Source organism: Athene noctua, chromosome 7 (assembly GCF_965140245.1).
Source record: "Athene noctua chromosome 7, bAthNoc1.hap1.1, whole genome shotgun sequence".
NCBI lineage: Eukaryota > Metazoa > Chordata > Aves > Strigiformes > Strigidae > Athene > Athene noctua.
The window spans coordinates 2349914-2367565 of record NC_134043.1 but is presented as its reverse complement, the minus strand read 5'-3'; the positions used below and the strand labels follow the sequence as shown (position 1 = coordinate 2367565).

Here is a 17652-nt window from a genome sequence, read left to right as displayed (position 1 = left end):
GCTCCCGGCGCTCCGGAGATAATCTTCCCGTCACAAATCACCACACTCTGGGAAGCCAGGAGGCGCGCAGCGGGCAGCCCGGCTCCCGGCCTCGCGTCCGGTGACTGACAGCCCCTCGCACCACCCCCTTCCCTCCCCGGGCCGCCGCCACCAATCGGCAGCGAGGGGCGGTGCCCTCCGGGGCAGGGGGGACGGTGCCCGCCAGGCGCGGGAAGCGATCCATCGCTCGGCGCTCCGCCGCTCAGGCAGAACGCGTAGCGCCGCTCGATGCCCTCGGGCTCGGCCGCCGGCCCCGCCTGCCCCGCGTTCCCATTGGCTGGGCCGGCGCGGCCCCGCGGCCCGCGCGCCGTCAGTCCCGCGCGCCGCCATCTTAGCCCGGGAAAGGCGGCGCGGCGCGAGCGGCGGCTGGGCTCGGGGCTGGCGGCGTTAGGTTGCCCGCTCGTCCAGCGGCATCATGAGCGCTCCCGCCGCCTGCCCCAGTCTCCAGCCCCTGCTGGAGACCTTGGAGGACCCATCCGCCCCGCCGGGGGAGATCACTGACGCGCACCTCACTATCGTAAAGTGAGTGCGGGCCGCGGCAGCCGCCTCCTGAGGGCGGCGAGGGCAGCGTGAGGGGAGCGGGGAGGCCCGCCGTGTCGGGAAAGGGGGGGGGGGCGGCCGCTCTCGGCCCTGCGTGGCTCCCCGCCGGCGTGGGGCAGGCTCGATCCGCGTGTGGTCGGGCCGGGGCTAGGGGAGAGTGAGCCCCGGGAAGCCGCAGCGGAGCAGGGAGGGAAGCTTCTGCCCGGCCCGAAATGCCGGGGAGGGCGGCAGGGCGTGCGGCTGCCTGGCCGGCGGCTGGAGATCGCGGGAAATGTGTAGGCCTGGAGTGGGAGGAAGGCGGGAGGGAGTCCTGGAGTCTGCTTATCAGAGAGCCTCTCCTTTTGCATTTCCTGGGGAGACGGCGGAGGTGGGGGAAGGAATGTTTAGGAATAGTAACTTCTTTTCTAACTGGAAAAAGTCTTGCATTTCCGCTTGGAAAGGTTAGGTGTGTTGCTGTGTTTCGTGTCTTCCCTTAATTGCATTTCTTTCTGGAAGGAGCTTCTTAATCGTGAGGTTCTGCTTTTACCTGGATCTTTCAAATTTGTTAGCATGTGCAAAGGTGTTAGCTCTTCCCATCAGTCTCTTCCTTTCAGTTTTGTAGTAACTTTTAAAGCTATAACCGCTTAGATACCAGCGATGCTGATCACACTGTAAGATTATACAGCTTTGTAGTAGTAACTGACAAAAAAAGCGCTAATTTAAAGATTATATTAAGCAACAATCGATTTCTCAGGTTGTCTTCTGGGTGATTGCATTTAATATGCTTGGGTTTTGCTATCTGAAACTTGATTGCTAACATCTTATAGGATAAGTACAGCTTTTCTGTATGGATGTTTTTCAGGTAAATCATTGCTGCTAGTTGTCAAACCAGAATTTTGGGGGGGGGCCTCTGTTCTACAGCTGCTTTTGAGGAACATTCTTATTAAGCTCATATATTTCTGTGGAAAGTTTATCTGATTTCCAGCAGTCGTTTAGCTTCCATGTTAACTTTTAATGTCTTTTATAAAAGTTGACAAAAAATAAAAGCCCTTAATGGTTTGGGGTTTCATTTAATTCTCCATAAGCACAAAATGGATCAGTAGTCACTTCACTTTTTTCAGTATATTCGGTATACTAGGGCACATGTACTTTCTAACACAACATCATACTGGTATGTCAGACTATGTGGTGGCTGGCATTTTTGCTCTTTAACTTCTTTGGTGTTGTGTTTTAGCTTTCTAAGGAAGGAAATGGTTCTATACTAGGTAATGAATTGTGTATTAGAAACTTAGTTATGTCAGTTATAACCTGTTTAACCTGTTAATATTGCTTGGTTTCCCTTCTGCTCCTTAAAGTCGCTTGACTGGTGAGGAAGGCAAAGAATTCACTGCAGATGTCAGAAGACACTTTCCTCGGCTTTGCAAAGTGTTTAAGGTATGTCTTTTCAATTTTATATACTTCATTGAACAAAGATATATTTAGGGAGGTCAAGGCCAGGAGCCATTGTAAGACTCATATTTGAATTTGTTTACTAAGAAGTCAAGCTAGTGATATAGCTGTGAGGGTTTGTTGAGAAAAGATATCTTCCATGTTTTTAGAAATTGCTACCGAAAAAATAAAATACAGGGTCTTGGATGTGTTCAGGCAGTGTTACGTAGTCAGTCTGATCATCCAGACAGAAATGATAGTGTGTTCTGTCAGCCTTTAGAAACACTTTGGGCATTTGGAATATGCAGTAAATGTCAAAATTTTTTGGAAGTTAATACTGTTCTTAGCCACCTTTTTTTTCCCTTCTATTTTAGATGTTTAAAAACAATTGGAGAGTCAAGTGATAGATACATACATAACAAGCAAAGAAGTAAAGACCTTTGGTTGTTTAGGACTGACTTCAGTAAAGATGTCTCGATTACAGAGAACGAAAATATCTTCAGAACCTGAAATTGTTTTTCTAGAGTGTGTAATCGGGAAGGATTTCCTACATGGGTGCATTTTTCATTTTTGCTTTTGACAGCTCTCTTCATTGAGCAGAAGTGTTGGTTTTAAGACAGTACTTCACAGCTACTTCTGTAAACTGAGACTATGTATTTTTTTTTTTTTCAGGAGCACATTTGTAGTCAAAACTCAGAGCTAAGTAATGCAGCATTACAGGCATTGGGATTCTGCGTTTTTAATTCAAGTATTACATCTCAATTATCTGGTGAGCAAACAAATGTCAGTGTGAATGCTGGTTGTGTATGTGTGTGTCTATATATATACATTAGAGTTCTTTTTTTATGTCTTTGACAAAATTAAAGTATATTCTAACAAAGTTTCCAGTTCCCACGTGGTGCGGTGTTTTTTTCCCTAGTATGAGCAGTGTGATGTTCATTAATTCCATCTTGTACAAAAAAAATGGACATGTTTTTTTCATGCTGTTACACTAAATACTGTTTTACTAACTTATACTTTTATTAAACGCTTTGGTACCAGTTACGTACTGTAATTCATTTTGTGGAACTAGTAATCAAAAAAGATGTCTAAGTGGAAAAAGAATACAGAATGCTTTTTTGTCTGTAGAATTTTGGGGATGCATACTACTGCTTTTCAGTGTTGTCCAGCTTTTACCTGGTAAGTCCTGGTTGGTACGCTAAATAATAGAATGATTTGGGTTAGAGAGGACCTTTAAAGGTCATCTAGTCCAACCCAACATATTGTGCTGGTAAATATTTCAAATTAAACTAATTGAAAGTGATCCATAATTTTACAGCCTACATTCCTAGAAAGCGCTAAATGCCTTTAACAAAAGCTTTGTGTGCTGAACACTTGTGGCTATGCATGGAGGTAAAACCACTGGAGTTTGTTAGTAGGGGAGAGCTAGTGTCCAAGCTGGCCGGTCCCTGGGGAGTCTGTTACATGTCCCAGGGCGCAGACACATCCAGTTGCCATAACAGGGTCAGAAGCTGCTCAGTGTCAGCTGAGTGTCCTGGTGGGTGTGTGTGTGTCAGGTTGGGTGGGGTGGAAGGTGCTTGAACTAAGGTTGCTTTTTGTGGGCACAGAAGGAAATGCGGTGGGATTTGGCTGTTGGGTGGTGCTTTGATGGTGCAAACGGCGTAGTGTCAATTATTCCTTCTTCTAAGAAGTGTTAAATACTCTTAGATAAATGTTCTGCAATGAGCTTTATTAGAGAGGAACTTCACCTCAGGCAAGACTGAACAAAATCGTGTGTGTGGATGAGTAGAGAGTGTTTTCCATGTGACTGCCATTCTGTTTGTTGAAATTTGATGTGGTGGTTTGTTTTTTTTTTTTAGTTCTTCTACTCAATTTTTCAGTATGTCCTGCTTTCCTATTATGCAGTACTGAGCCTGATTTCCGATGAGAATGAGGCATTTATAATGGTTATGTGGTCCCTCTCCTTTCCTCTGTAACTTTTTTTAACCAGTTGATAAATTACAGTCAAATTTGTTAGAGAATGTCAGGCTTCAGAAATAATTAAGTCCTGAAAACAGTGAAGAGTTAAGGAGAGAGGACAAAAAGCACGTGTGATTGAGGAAAGGACTGTATGTGTTTGTTTCTCGGATAGTGAGATCATTTAGCCACAAACCCCATATTTGTAAGAAATCAGGCTTTGCTTGGAATTTTAAAGGAATGCATGATTTCTCATCTGTCTTTCTAATTGCATGTAAGTCCTGTGTCAGCCTTATTCTTTTTTGTGTAATAAGCTTGTGTTTGCTTCAGTTGCAGCTTTACCACCCTCTTTAATAATAAAATCTCTTGTAGACCCTAAAATGAATTTCTGTATGTCAGCATAGTAGTGCTGCTAAATTAATTTGAAATGCAAGAAATTTAGGATAATTAAATACTTTAGCTGTAGTCGTTTTAGGTTAAATTGTTTTATGGTTTATAGAGGTAATGCAAATGTACTACATTATGTTAATATACAGAGACTATTATTTTGAGCTTTTTTGCTAGTTTATTTTGAGAGAAATTTCCAAAAATTGTCTAAGATGTTATGCAGAATGCTTAAGACATTAAATCATGTCCATTGGGACTTCCAGTTGAATGGATGTTTAGTCATGTTAACTGAGCAAAATGACCCGATTAGAACTGTATAACCAGAATTTGAGTGCTGTGCATTCTGCTTTCAGCAACTGAAATACGAGACTTGCTTTCAACAGTGAACAGTGTTGCTGTAAAAACTTCAGACAAAAACACTCGCACTCGGGCACTTTGGGTGATATCTAAACAGGCGTTTCCTTCTGAAATTGTTAAAGAAGAGGTAAGTTTCTCCTTTTTTTTGTATGTGTGTGTGTGGCCTGATTTCCTAGAGAGATGAGGCTTGTGCAGTCTTTTGGTAACTTCACTTTTGAGCTGAAGGTGGTTTTCCATCAAATTTGACAGCTAAGTATAGGGCTTAAGTTCTTGGAAAAATTGTAAGGACAGCTACAAAGGGAGAAGGGCCAACAAATTATTTCTCTCTTAAGGGAGAAGCTGCAATCTGAGTATTTGTTAGATACCAGAGAAGCGGCATAGGGGAGAGATACTGTGAATACTCCAGTTTGGTCAGAGCTGTAACCTTAAAACTAGACTGAGCATAATCCAAACACCAGGCGCAGTTCTGGGAAACAAAATTTCATAATTCCAGCTCCTCGTGGAAATACTTGTATCTAGGTGCTCACTCTAATGTTCTTCTCTTATTCCCTCAGGTGTCCAGTATTATTTCTACCCTGGAAACGATACTTACTAAAGGAGATGTACAGTCTATGGTGGTTGAATATGAAGCACTGAATGTTATTATACGGTACGTGCACTGCAAGATCAAATTGCTAAAATGAATACTTAATTTCTTGGGGAAACTACTGAAACAAGTCTTAGTGGCACTAAGTATTCTAAAGAAAACTTTTCTTGAATGCTCTTTGACTTGTTCAGTATGTTCAAGACTCTCTTCCCACAGTGTTTTGTATTGCAGTCAGTAGAACAGAATGAAATTGTGTGATCTTCTGTCTCTTTGCCAGTGGTTCTCCTGAACAGCTTCATTTGCAAAATCTTCCTGTAATGATTGATAATAACGACAGTTGATTCTGGCGCAGAAAGTAGTCCATATTTAGATAAACATTCATTGCTTTAATTTTAATGGCTTATTAGAAATAATTTCAAAAATTTTGTGTGCGCTTCAGAAGTCGTGTTGCATTCTAGCTTTCTTTTTCAGAACCTACCCAATTGAGAATTTCCCAGCTGTTATATGAGGTTTTTATTTTAAAATATCTCTGGTGTTTTACAAATTTTACTGCAATTAGTCTCAACGCTGCTGAGGGTACCGTTTAATTCCAAAGGTGACCTTCTAGGACCAGTATCAAGAATGCATTGTTTTGGTCAGCAGTGCTAGAATAGTCAAGTTTTATATTCATTTATTATTAATTTAATTTATTTTTTATCAAATACATTGAGCTTATATCCTTACTGTTATTTTAAGTATTCCCTTAAATTTTTGCATCTGGTTTGAACTGAAAATCCATTTTAAAACGAAGTAGTTCAGTGATTATCTGCTTCTTATCTCTGTTCTAGTACATCCTTTTTCTGTAGCAGAGAAGTTGTATATTATTATTTACTTAGTATTTAGCAACTTCTTGCATTTGGCTAATTGTACATTCATTCCTCTTTTGTAAATCTGAGACTGTAGACAATTGTTTCTGGAAAATTAGGCATTTTATTAAGTGGCTTCTTCTATATGTGTGTATATATAAAAGATAATTTTGTGTTTACCAAAAAGAATGTAGCTATCCTTAAGAGCAAAGCTGTACCCAAAATTAATCTATAAACAGGTACTGGGTCTCAGCCTGATTGACAGTGGTAAGACAGTGCTCTTCTGAAGCCAGGCTGCTGACAGATGTAATGGAAAACTGTTCTCTTAAGAAGTGCCTGTCCTCTGGCTTTCATAAAATTATTTGCAAGGCAGTCGTCTTCCTTGGTACAGCAAGCCCTTCATAAGATGTGGTGATGGGGATTTGACATACCTGCACCAAAGAGGAGATTAGCAAAATTTCATGACTTAGAGACAGCTGGTTTGAAGATAGCCCATTTCTGAAAGTCTCCTTGGCTTCTGTGTGGGATGGTGTAATTGTCATCCTGTGCCCTAGCGACTCGTTAATGGAGGGATAAGATAAGAACCCTGGACTAGGCTAATGTACAGTGAGTCTGTGCAAACCTGTGCTGCTTCCAGGTGTCGTAAAACTCATGGGTTGAGATAAAGACAGCTTAATAGGACAGGAAAATAAGAAAATAATGGTGGTAGTAGTAATAATAATACAAGAATTAGAATACACAGAGCAAGTGATGGAGGATGCATTGCTCACCAGCTGCTGACCGATGCCCAGCCAGCTCCTGAGCAGCAGCCCCCGGCCAGCTCTCCCCCCGTTTCTATACTGGGCATGACCCCCTGGGGTATGGAGTATCCCTTTGGCCAGCTGGGGTCAGCTGTCCTGGCTGTACCCCCCCCTCAGCTGCTTGTGTCCCCCCAGCCTCCCCTGGCAGAGCATGAGAAGCTGCAAAGTCCTTGGCTGGGTCTAAACAGAGCTCAGCAACAACCGAAACACGGGTGTGTTATCAGCGTTGTTCTCCCCCTAAATCCAAAACACGGCGCTGTACCAGCTACTAGAAGGAAAATTAATTCTGTTCCACCAAAACCAGGACACAGGGTTTGACCTGTTTTTCAAAAGCAGGCATATATTGGTTTTGGCACACATGGCCTGTGGGAGCTGGTGTGGACTGCCAAGAACACACAAGGGATGGTTAAGATGCAAACTTTGTGCTTGGTCACTCATAAGGAAGGGATGATGTCAGGGTTTTTTCAGGCTCTCAGTTGTCTCATTTGCCTGAGAAGTTGTGCTAGAATGGAAAGGACAAATGTAAATGCCAGTTTGTTCTGCTTTTAGAGAGGTTTAAGTGAACTGTCAAAATACAATTTTTTAGAAAAATAAAAAAATTGTTTAGAATTGTTTCTGGTAAATCATGTTGAATTAGAACAACATGTCTGTTGGGAATTTTTAATACCTATATTTATTCTTCTGGATCTAGCTTAATGGAGCAGACTCCAGCCCAGATGGGAGAAGAGGCTGTGAGGTGGGCAAAACTGATCATCCCTCTGGTCGTCCACTCAGCTCACAAGGTGCAGTTACGAGGTGCCACTGCTCTGGAGATGGGCATGCCACTGCTCCTCCAGAAACAGCAGGAGGTGGCTGCCATCACCGAGCACCTCATGACCACAGTAAGTGGCAGTGCTGGGCCTCTTTTTCCTAGAGGCAACGGGTGGTTAGCTGGGGGGTTTTATTCTTTTATTTCCAGTCTAGATAGAGGCAGCAAAAAGCTGCTGCGTGTTGACAGCAACTGCTTGATGACAGCAATTTCAACAGAGCAATCAGTGTAACAGCAATGTAAATATAGGACCACTGTAAAAACAGTAAGTTTCTGACAAGAATCATTGATCAGAAAATAACATGCTTTTTTTTAAATGACCTTGAAGCACCTGTCTTGATAGCATTAACTCATATAATATCATAAAACATCATAATGTCATAATTTTATTGTCTCTTACAAGAGAATTTGCTTACCGAATGTTGTGGTTTAACCCCAGCCGGCAGCTAAGCACAGTGTAGCTGCTGGCTCACTCCTCCTTGCACCTCATGGGATGGTGAGGAGAACTGGGGGGGGGGGGGGGGGGGGGGGGGGGAGAAAAAAGTAAAAACTTGTGGGTTGAAATAAAAACAGTTTAATAATTGAAATAAAATATTATAATAATTATTATTGTAGTGAAAAGGAAGATAACAAAAAGAGAAATAAACCCCAAGAAAGACAAGTGATGCACAGTGCAGTTGCTCACCACCTGCTGACTGATGCCCAAGCAGTGATCTGGCTCCCCCCCAGCCAACTCCCCCCAGTTTCTGTACTGGGCATGATGTCCTATAATATGGAGTAGCCCTTTGGCTATTTGAGGCTGTCTGTCCTGGCCGTGCTCCCTCCCCACATCTTGTACACCTGCTCACTGGCAGAGCACAGGGAACTGGAAAGTCCTTGACTTAGGATAAGCACTGCTTAGCAACAACTAAACCATCCATGTGTTATCAGCATTATTCTCACACTGAATCCAAAACACAGCACTGTACCAGCTACTGGGAAGAAGATTAACTCTCTCCCAGACAAAACCAGAACACTGAACTAGAATCAGCAGAACTCGGTGAGGCAGGAACTCACACCATCTAGCTTAGCTTCCTGCTCAGAACAGGGCTAGCTTCAAAGTTAAAGCTGGGGTCGCCTTGTCCACTTGAGGTTTGAATACGTTAAAGAACAGAAGTTCTACACTGCAGCCAGTCTGGGCAGTTTGTTCCAGTGCTTAGCCACCCTCCTAGTAAAAATAGGATTTGCTTTGTTGAAACTTGTGTCTGTTGTCAACCAGTCTTCTTTCAGTGCTTCTCTGAAGCATCTGTCTTCTTCCTTATAATCCAGCTATAGCAGAAGACTGCAGTTATGTTCCCTCCCACACCAGACTAAAGAAGCCTGGCTCTTCTGTTATGAGCTCTGTCCCTTAACCGTCTTAGTGGTGACCCTCTGCTGGATTCACTCCAGTTTGCCAGTAGCTCTGCTACTTCCATGCCCGAAGCTTGGTACAGTATTCCAGGCATGATATGCCGAGTACTAAGCAGAGGAGTTGCGTTTCTTCACTTGTTTCTTGCGCTTTGCTAGTGCAGTCCAGTATGCAGGAGCACGTTCCTGACTTAGGAGCTGGGGGAAAAGAATTTTAATGTTCTTTTCTGCTTCCCATCCCCCTCAATTATCAGTTGTGTTAAATTGCCCCAGCCCTTGTTGACGCACCAGTTGATGTGTAAATCAGACACATTCCCTGGTTTGTGAACTGCTAACCACCAGCCTTTGAGCCTGACAGTACAACCACACACCTTGTAATCTAATTAGTCTGTATCTCCCCTGTTGGGCTGCAAAGATGCTAAGAGGAGACTATCAAAAGCCTTGCTGAACTTGGAGTGGAGAAGCACTCCCTGCATTTGCAAAACCAGGCATTTCCTCAAAAGTCAGTCAGATTGGAAAAGCAGCTTTTGCTCATGGTAAAACATGCTAGCTTTCTTAACCATTCCACATGCCTAGAAATGGCTTCCATGGGAACTTGCAGCATAATTTTTCCAGGAATGGGAGTGAGATTGGCTAGCCTGTAGTTCCCCAGATCCTCTCTTCTGCATGGTGGTGGTTTGGGTTGTTTTTTTGGAAGCTGGCATAGAATTTCTTTTGCCCTACCCTGTCATTGATTCTCTGCCAGTTAGTGACCTCTCAAGAAAAAAGTGTGGCCTTGTTGTGTCATTGGCCTTCTCCTTCAGCATCTTTGGATACGCCCTGTAGAGTTTGATGGATTTGTGTATGTCAGGTTTATTTATGTGGTCCCCAACTCAGTTCTTCTATACCATGGTCTAGCATAAAGGACACAGCCAGCATAAAGATGAACCAATAACCAGGTTGTACTGGACACAAAAGGGTCAGTACCTGGGTGAGCACTGGGGGTACAAACAAGTCAATCAGGTTATACATAATCGACATCAATCCCCCTGACCCCAACAATGACACTGCACGACCAACAATGGGTGGGATAAATGGTGAAATGCAGTCTCCCATAGAAGGGATGGGAGACAACCAGGTCAACCAGCCAAACACATCAGACCAAGGAAGCCACACACTGAATCCCCACAGAGCCCGCGTTTACCAAAGCCAGACCTGCCTGGAGCCCAGTCCCAGGGAGGCGGGAGGTCCTTCCCCAGCAGGGAACTCTGCCCAGGGCATCCCCCTCACACACAGACACTGCCCCTCCTGCAATGGTCCCAGCTGTGATCCCTGCGTGGGACACCTGACCTTGGGTTACTCACTGCGGGACCCCTGGGGCTCCTTTACCCCATGGCTCTGGCTGCCAGGCCGGCCCACCCTGGGGGGAGCCTAAAGGGAAACTCACCCCCCTTGGGAAGGGCTGGGGGAATCACCCACATGTCAGCCTGAGTCTGGGGTCGGGGCTGAAGCCCCAGCAGTTCACATGGGTAGTACCTGTGTCCCCAGCAACAGAGGGAATGGGAGGCCTATGTTGGAGGCCTGAGAGTAAAGACAGAGAGAAGAAAGGCATTGAGTACCTCAGCATTTTCCATGTCCATAAAAGATTTCTCACCCTATTCAGCAACAGCCCCCTTGGTCTTTTTGATGAAGCTTTTCCTGTTCCCCTCCACTTCTAGAACTGTAGGTGTATTTATTTTGCCTGAAGTTAAGTATGTTTACGAAAAAACCCAAACAAACAAGGTGGGATTTAGGGTCACAGTGTGTTTTGACTTAGAGCTGAAGAGACTACAAGTATTTAAGGAAGTGGATTTTGATTTGTTGGCTGCCATTATCAGAATAATTGAAACCAACCATAAACTTCAACTTAGAAGATAATCAGATGGTAGCAATATTTGACTGTTTTACCAGCACATGCTCTGTGGTACAGAATTAAATCCTTCTGGTCTAGAAATAGCATAGTTCTGGATTGGTTGTATCTCTAGACACTGGTATGAGTGTGGAGTTTTTAGAATACTTGGAATATGTTTCTTGTAGAAATTATGTTTCTTTCTCCCCACAGAAATTAATTTCAGAACTTCAGAAATTGATTTCTTCAAAAAATGAAACTTATGTCTTAAAATTATGGCCGCTGTTTGTCAAATTACTTGGAAAGGTAAGCAGAAAAGCAATTAAGTTTTACAATCATTAATCTTTAGGGAAGGAATTTTTGACAACATGAATATCTTAATTCTGAACTTCTGTATCTTCAGACTCTGCATCGTAGTGGCAGTTTTATCAACTCATTGCTGCAACTGGAGGAACTTGGATTTCGTAGTGGCTCCCCAGTGGTAAAGAAAATAGCCTTCATTGCATGGAAGAGTCTAATAGATAATTTTGCTCTAAATCCAGGTAGACTAAAAAAAAGTTAACCTGAATTGTTTTGACTGCTGTCACTTTACATAACTGGAAGAGAGTATTCTGTCTTAATAGTGGTCAATACTACGGTACGTACCACTGGATATACACATAGTGTATCTGTGGTATATATGTAGCAGTGTATATATATACATACTGGTATATACTGTGTACATGGACATAAGTAAAATTCAAGTTGTGGGGTTTTTTTTTAAGGAAAAGTGACAGTTTGATCAGTAGTCCGATCTTAATTTTTCTGCTAGGAGAAATTACTAGAATAAAAATTAACAAACCTTTGTTTTCTAATGCTTTAATTGATCCAAACAGCAGTGAAATAGAGAATAAAACACGGGGTAGATCTTATTTTGTGTGGATTAATTGGAGAAGAGCAATGCGTCAGGATTCTAGAGGTGTTAAAAAATTGTTGCTTTAAAAATATAAGCAAGACCTGAACAAGTCTAGCCTGTGTTGAAACACACAGTATTCATTGTTTACCTCGATTGTGCTTCTCCTTACTGCATGTTCTGAAGAGAAAGCGAAATGTGGATGTTTAAGTTAAATTCAGCTAAACTAAGAAACAGATTAAAATGACAGTTTATCATTTGTTCTGATTGTGGTTTCCCATAAACTAATTAACAAAGATCTGATTCTACCAGAAGGTAAAATCCACGGCACAGCTGGTGTTCCCTGTGTGTGTTCCGGTCTGGCTAGGAACAGTTCCCTGCTGCAAAAGCAGCCTGTCAGCAGTTCCATAGGAATTGTGATGCTGCTGAGCTGGTGAAAAGTGTGTTCTTCAAACACTTGCACAGGCTTGAGCAAACTTCTGTCCAGACATACTTTGCTGTTTCTACTTCAGTAGGTCCTCTGTGGCCTCAGAATACTCTATTTAAAACCTTTGGTTCTCAGGCAGTGGCAATGCACATACATGTTACACGTTTGGTTTTTGTTTTACTGTGGCAGATAGGACTCTCTTAACATAGCAAGCATCTGTTTCCTTCTGGTTTATGTTGGTATTCAGTAGATTTCATTTCAGTCTTGCTATTGGAAAGAAGTATTTGCCATTTCCAGGGTTCTAGACAACAATTAAAGCAGTAAAATAGCCTGAAATGTTGGTGCATTCAATATATATGTTAGTTTCACAAATTGTCATTCATTGAATTTTATGCTAAAATATAATAAACAAATAACGGTTTAAAATTTTTCCTTTTTTGTTGTTCTGTGATTTAATTATTTGTGTTGCTTAAAAAATATGCTCTTTTTTTGATCTTCAAGATATATTGTGCAGTGCTAAGAGGCTGAAATTGTTAATGCAGCCACTGAGCTCGATCCATGTGAGAACAGAGGCTTTGGCACTGACAAAGCTGGAGGTCTGGTGGTATTTACTCATGAGGCTGGGACCGCAGCTGCCTGCCAACTTTGAACAGGTAACACAACTGAAAATACTTGTAGCATAATTGCTGAGCCTCTGTTGAGTGTGTGAAGCCAAGTCCCCTCTTTGTTACCATAACTTGTTCTGTACCTGCTTTGTCCTTCTCTAGGTGCTTATTAAAATAAAACTGTCTTAAGAAAATTAATCTACCTTGTGTATTTGTGTGCTCTGTGTGTGTATTATATATAGGAGGAGCACTTGGGACTGTATGTGCTGCAATCTTTTTAAAGTTCCAAAAGATTTGAGAGTCATGTGAGCATCTCGGTGAAAATGCCCTGTGAGCGCACAGCAGGAGTAAACATAAACACATTGTATAAGGATTGCTTTGTCCTTTCACTGTGCAGGTGTACGCTTTGGAAAGTCTAGGAAAAAGAAAATCACAAAATATTTTGAAAGATGCATACAGAGAAGAATGATCCGGGTGTTTTGTTACTACTCGCGTTATAACTGGAATGAACATAATGTTAGGGTTCTGAATTTCATTGAACTTGAGGATGCGAGGAGTAAAGGGGGGGAAAATAATTACCTTTTTAGATGAAGTACAGCTGGATCATTCTAACATGAGTTTTTCTTTAACCATTTCTAATTCATGTATTGGCATGCCTATTTTATACATCCTCTTAAAATTACTGTTATAAGTACCCAGAAACTGAAACACCAGTGCTGTGAACAGTACAGTCTGTGGTATTTGAAATGTATGGTTGTGTGTGTCTTATGGCTTATATGCATCCTACCTGTTTTCACTGAGGTTTGCTATCTTTGCAGGTTTGTGTACCGTTAATCCAAAGTACTTTAAGTCTAGATTCTTATGCTGCCTTGCAAGGAACTCCCTCGCGTTTACCACCCAACCAAAGTTTAGCCTCAGCAACTGCTGCACAGAAATCAGGTAAAAAGCACAAACTTGTTTCCAACTATGTTCTAGATGTAGAAAGTAATCTCTTTTATTGGACATGTTTATGCTTTTTCATTTGAAATGTGTTATTATTGAAAGCAGTAAGTTTTATGCATGTTCATTGGAGAGCTCAGAAATAGTGAATTTACATTGCGTAAAACTGGGCAGTTGTAGTCTGTTTCAAGTTTAAAAAATTGTGCTCAAAAATTATGTTGTGGACCAGTTTTATTGTTGTGGCTTAACCCCAGCTGGCAGCTAAGCCCCACATAGCTTCTTGATCACTGTCCCCTGCCAATGGAATGAGGGAGAGAATTGGAGGGGAAAGTAAAACTCATGGGTTGAGATAAACAGCTTAATAGAACAGAAAAGGAAAATTATGATGGTGGTAGTAGTAATAATAATAATAATAATAATAACAATACAAGAATTAGAATATACAGAGCAAGTGATACAGGATGCATTGCTCACCAGCTGCTGACCGATGCCCAGCCAGCTCCTGAGCAGCAGCCCCCGGCCAGCTCTCCCCCCGTTTCTATACTGGGCATGACCCCCTGGGGTATGGAGTATCCCTTTGGCCAGCTGGGGTCAGCTGTCCTGGCTGTGCCCCCCCCCAGCTGCTTGTGCCCCTCCAGCCTCCCCTGGCAGAGCATGAGAAGCTGCAGAGTCCTTGGCTGGGTCTAAACAGAGCTCAGCAACAACCGAAACACGGGTGTGTTATCAGCGTTGTTCTCCCCCTAAATCCAAAACACGGCGCTGTACCAGCTACTAGAAGGAAAATTAATTCTGTTCCACCAAAACCAGGACAGATGTCCTGAATTGCATTTGTTTTTGCAAGGGAGCTTTAGTTTGAAACTTGGCACATAGATGAATACATGAAAAACTATTCATAGATGCCATTCTCATTTCTGTAGCATTTTTAGTTTCTGCCTGAATGCTACCCAGTGATGAGAATGCACCAATAATATTGGTACTTTAAATACATATGAAATCACACCTACTTGAGCTTTACCTCCAAATGCCTGAGATAAGGAACTGCATCTTTTTCTTCTCTGCGTGGAAAGCCTAGAAAATCTAGTCTGCTGTGGTTAGAAGCCTCAGATATGTTGTGGAAGTGTCCTAGATGTGTAGATCTTCCTTTTGTTCCCATCTTAAAATTCATCTTAGTTCAGTGAGATCAACTGAGGTTGGTCAAATGAGACCTCTTGAACCTGTGTTGTGTGTAAAAGCTTCTAAGGGAAACTGATTCACAGCAGCAGAGTTACTATTTAACTAATACATAGCGTAGCATGTAACTTGCTCTCTGGCCACAACTTCTGTGGAGACTTTTGTTGCCAAAGTGAAGTTTGGCATCTGAGGCTTTGCAGTCTTTGGAAGATATTTATACTTTCCACATACATGGTTATGACTGTGATGTTAAGCCCTACTTAATAGTAGGAGTGTGTGCCAGATCTCCAACTGTTAGAGGTCCCTTTTAGCCAATGCTATTCTAGAATTTTTTTCATGCTAACTTTGGTCTGTTGTATCTTTCCTTTCACTTGATTGCAGGTGAAGTGTGAGATGATGTAATTTTTCTCCCCTCAGGTCCTTACCCGTTTGCAAGTCCAGTCACACCACGGATGAACTTGAATTCTAGCGTGACAGGAATGGTGGTGATTCCTTCCATTCAGCTTTTGGGAATCGAAATGCTGCTTCACTTCTTGATGGGACCAGAAGTTTTAGATTTTGCTAAGCAAAACAAACTTGTACTTAGTTTAGGTATACAAGTTATATTTTTAACTACTTTTGCATAATCTGAAATTGCCAGTATTGTTGGATTTAAATAGATATCCATTAGAATGAAATGCTTTAAACATTTAAAACTGTTGTCACTTTAATATTAAAAGTTGTGTTTTTGTTGAATGCCCTAAGTATGCATATATACTTGATTATTTTTAAGGCTTATCTTACCACTAGTCTGCAAAATAACAGATTTATGGAACGTGGCTTTTTTTTGTTGTTGTTGTCCTAGAGCCTCTCCAGTACCCACTGATCAGTAGCCCTTCTTTTTTTTGTAAGCATGCCAGCATGCTTATAAATGCAGTTCAGGATGGCTTTATTGCAATTGGAAAAGAAGTTCCTGGTAAGAATTCCGTGCTGAAATTTGATTTCTTTTCTGGGAAATAAAGTGGGAAAGGGAAACATAAGAAGAAATTACCACTTTCTGTAGTACTCCAGTGTTAAATAGAACTGGTCTGACTTGGTTTAAAAGCTGGCTTATGTGAAAGTGTTGTTTAACACAGTTTGTGTTTTGACTGCAGTTCCTGTTTAATGTTTTTATTACAAACTGAATAAAATTATTATGCTGTCTTGTAGATTGTATGCTGAATGTTATATGGAAGGACATAAATGGATATGTAAAGACAGCTATTGAATCAGGTAAAAAGTGTAATCTTTTTTTATTTGTCATTGCTGACCAGTTAGAGATAGATGGTTGTTTGGGTTTTTTAAGTCTAGACCTCAAGCAGTATTTGCTTCATTGCTGGTAAACCGTGAGTTTAGGCATCATCAGTAGTTCTTTTTGAAGCAGCAACTGATATTTTTTATGATGCCTACATCTTTATGTGACAGATAGGAAATCACAGTGATCTGATCCAGTGATGCTACTAGAGGAGGCACAGTAGCATATGACTCGGGTGCATTGCATGTAGCAGTGAGAGAGATATTAAAGCACTTTAACTGCTTTTCTTGCTGCAGAAATATTTTCATTTAAAAAAAAAAAAAAAACCCAAACTAAAAACCAAACAAACCCCATCTCAAGTCTTTAAGAAACTGAGACATTCAGTGTATTACTCAAATTAGTGTAAAGTCTTTGTTCTGTGACTATGGCTACCTTTTTTTCTTTAAGTTTTATTTCATAGTCAAGTATAGTGTCATTACAGATGTATAGAAAGAAGTTGTTTCCTAGTTAAAAAATATTCATTACTCTCTAAAGGCTTTGAAGTCCAGAATAATCTTAATAATGAAATCTTGCATATTAAAAGATCTAAGTGAAAAGCATAAGAGAAATGAAGTGCATTGCTTGCATGAATGCAAAATTTCACAGGTTTTTTTAGCACATCAAAGTTAATGTTGTTAATGATGCGAAGGTGTTTCTACTTTATTAACAAAACTTAGGGGGTTTTAAACTTTGACGTTTCAGTTATACTGTTCTTCAGAGCAGAGACTTGGTATCTGAATCTGTTAAGTATTTGGTATATGTTTATAAATATATACAGAATTTTTTTTGATCTTGCAGTACATCGCAGTACTTAAAGTTCTAAATGATGGTCAGAGTGGCCATTATTTTGTTCTGCTCTGACTGTAGATATGCTTTATTCTAGGAAATAAGAAAGAAAAGCAAGGATCGGAAATACTGACTATGTTGCTCCAGGCCTTAAAAAACACTGTTAAATCAAATTCCCTTCCTGTGCAGAAAGTACTGGTAAGTTGGGTGGGTTTGTCTGTTTTTTAAAATCTCATTTCTTTTTCATGGTCTGGATTCTGACTGGTAGCAGCTTTTTGTCTAATTTAACCGTCTCTTTAAATGGTCTCTTTAAAAAAGACAACTTTTTTGGTGTAAACGAAGTTACACACTTCTCAGCAGATGGCCTAGTGTTGCTTAAGGGTTTCTTTCTTTAAAAGTGTTTTTCAGATTTATCAGCAATGCCCACAGAATTGTATATGTGGTTCTCCTACTGGAACCTTCTATCACAAAGCACAGTTACTTTCATGATTTTTTTTTTTTTACTAAAGGGAAGCAATTGTTACAATTTTGCTTTTATTTGTG

General features: G+C 41.3%; 1 protein-coding gene across 2 annotated transcripts in view; it reads left to right on the top strand.

The window, feature by feature from the left end:
* Positions 1-379: 379 nt before the first annotated feature.
* The window catches only part of RIF1 (replication timing regulatory factor 1), a 37441-nt gene continuing 20168 nt past the window's right edge, over positions 380-17652 (top strand). For both annotated transcript variants that reach the window (XM_074910233.1, XM_074910234.1), the window contains exons 1-14: positions 380-561; positions 1914-1992; positions 2659-2755; positions 4683-4813; positions 5241-5335; positions 7609-7798; positions 11192-11284; positions 11382-11520; positions 12799-12950; positions 13721-13841; positions 15429-15602; positions 15856-15966; positions 16200-16262; positions 17207-17307. In XM_074910233.1, the coding sequence (XP_074766334.1) occupies positions 455-561; positions 1914-1992; positions 2659-2755; positions 4683-4813; positions 5241-5335; positions 7609-7798; positions 11192-11284; positions 11382-11520; positions 12799-12950; positions 13721-13841; positions 15429-15602; positions 15856-15966; positions 16200-16262; positions 17207-17307 (1653 nt within the window). In that variant the 5' untranslated portion in view covers positions 380-454. The remainder of the gene's footprint in view (positions 562-1913; positions 1993-2658; positions 2756-4682; positions 4814-5240; positions 5336-7608; positions 7799-11191; positions 11285-11381; positions 11521-12798; positions 12951-13720; positions 13842-15428; positions 15603-15855; positions 15967-16199; positions 16263-17206; positions 17308-17652) is intronic.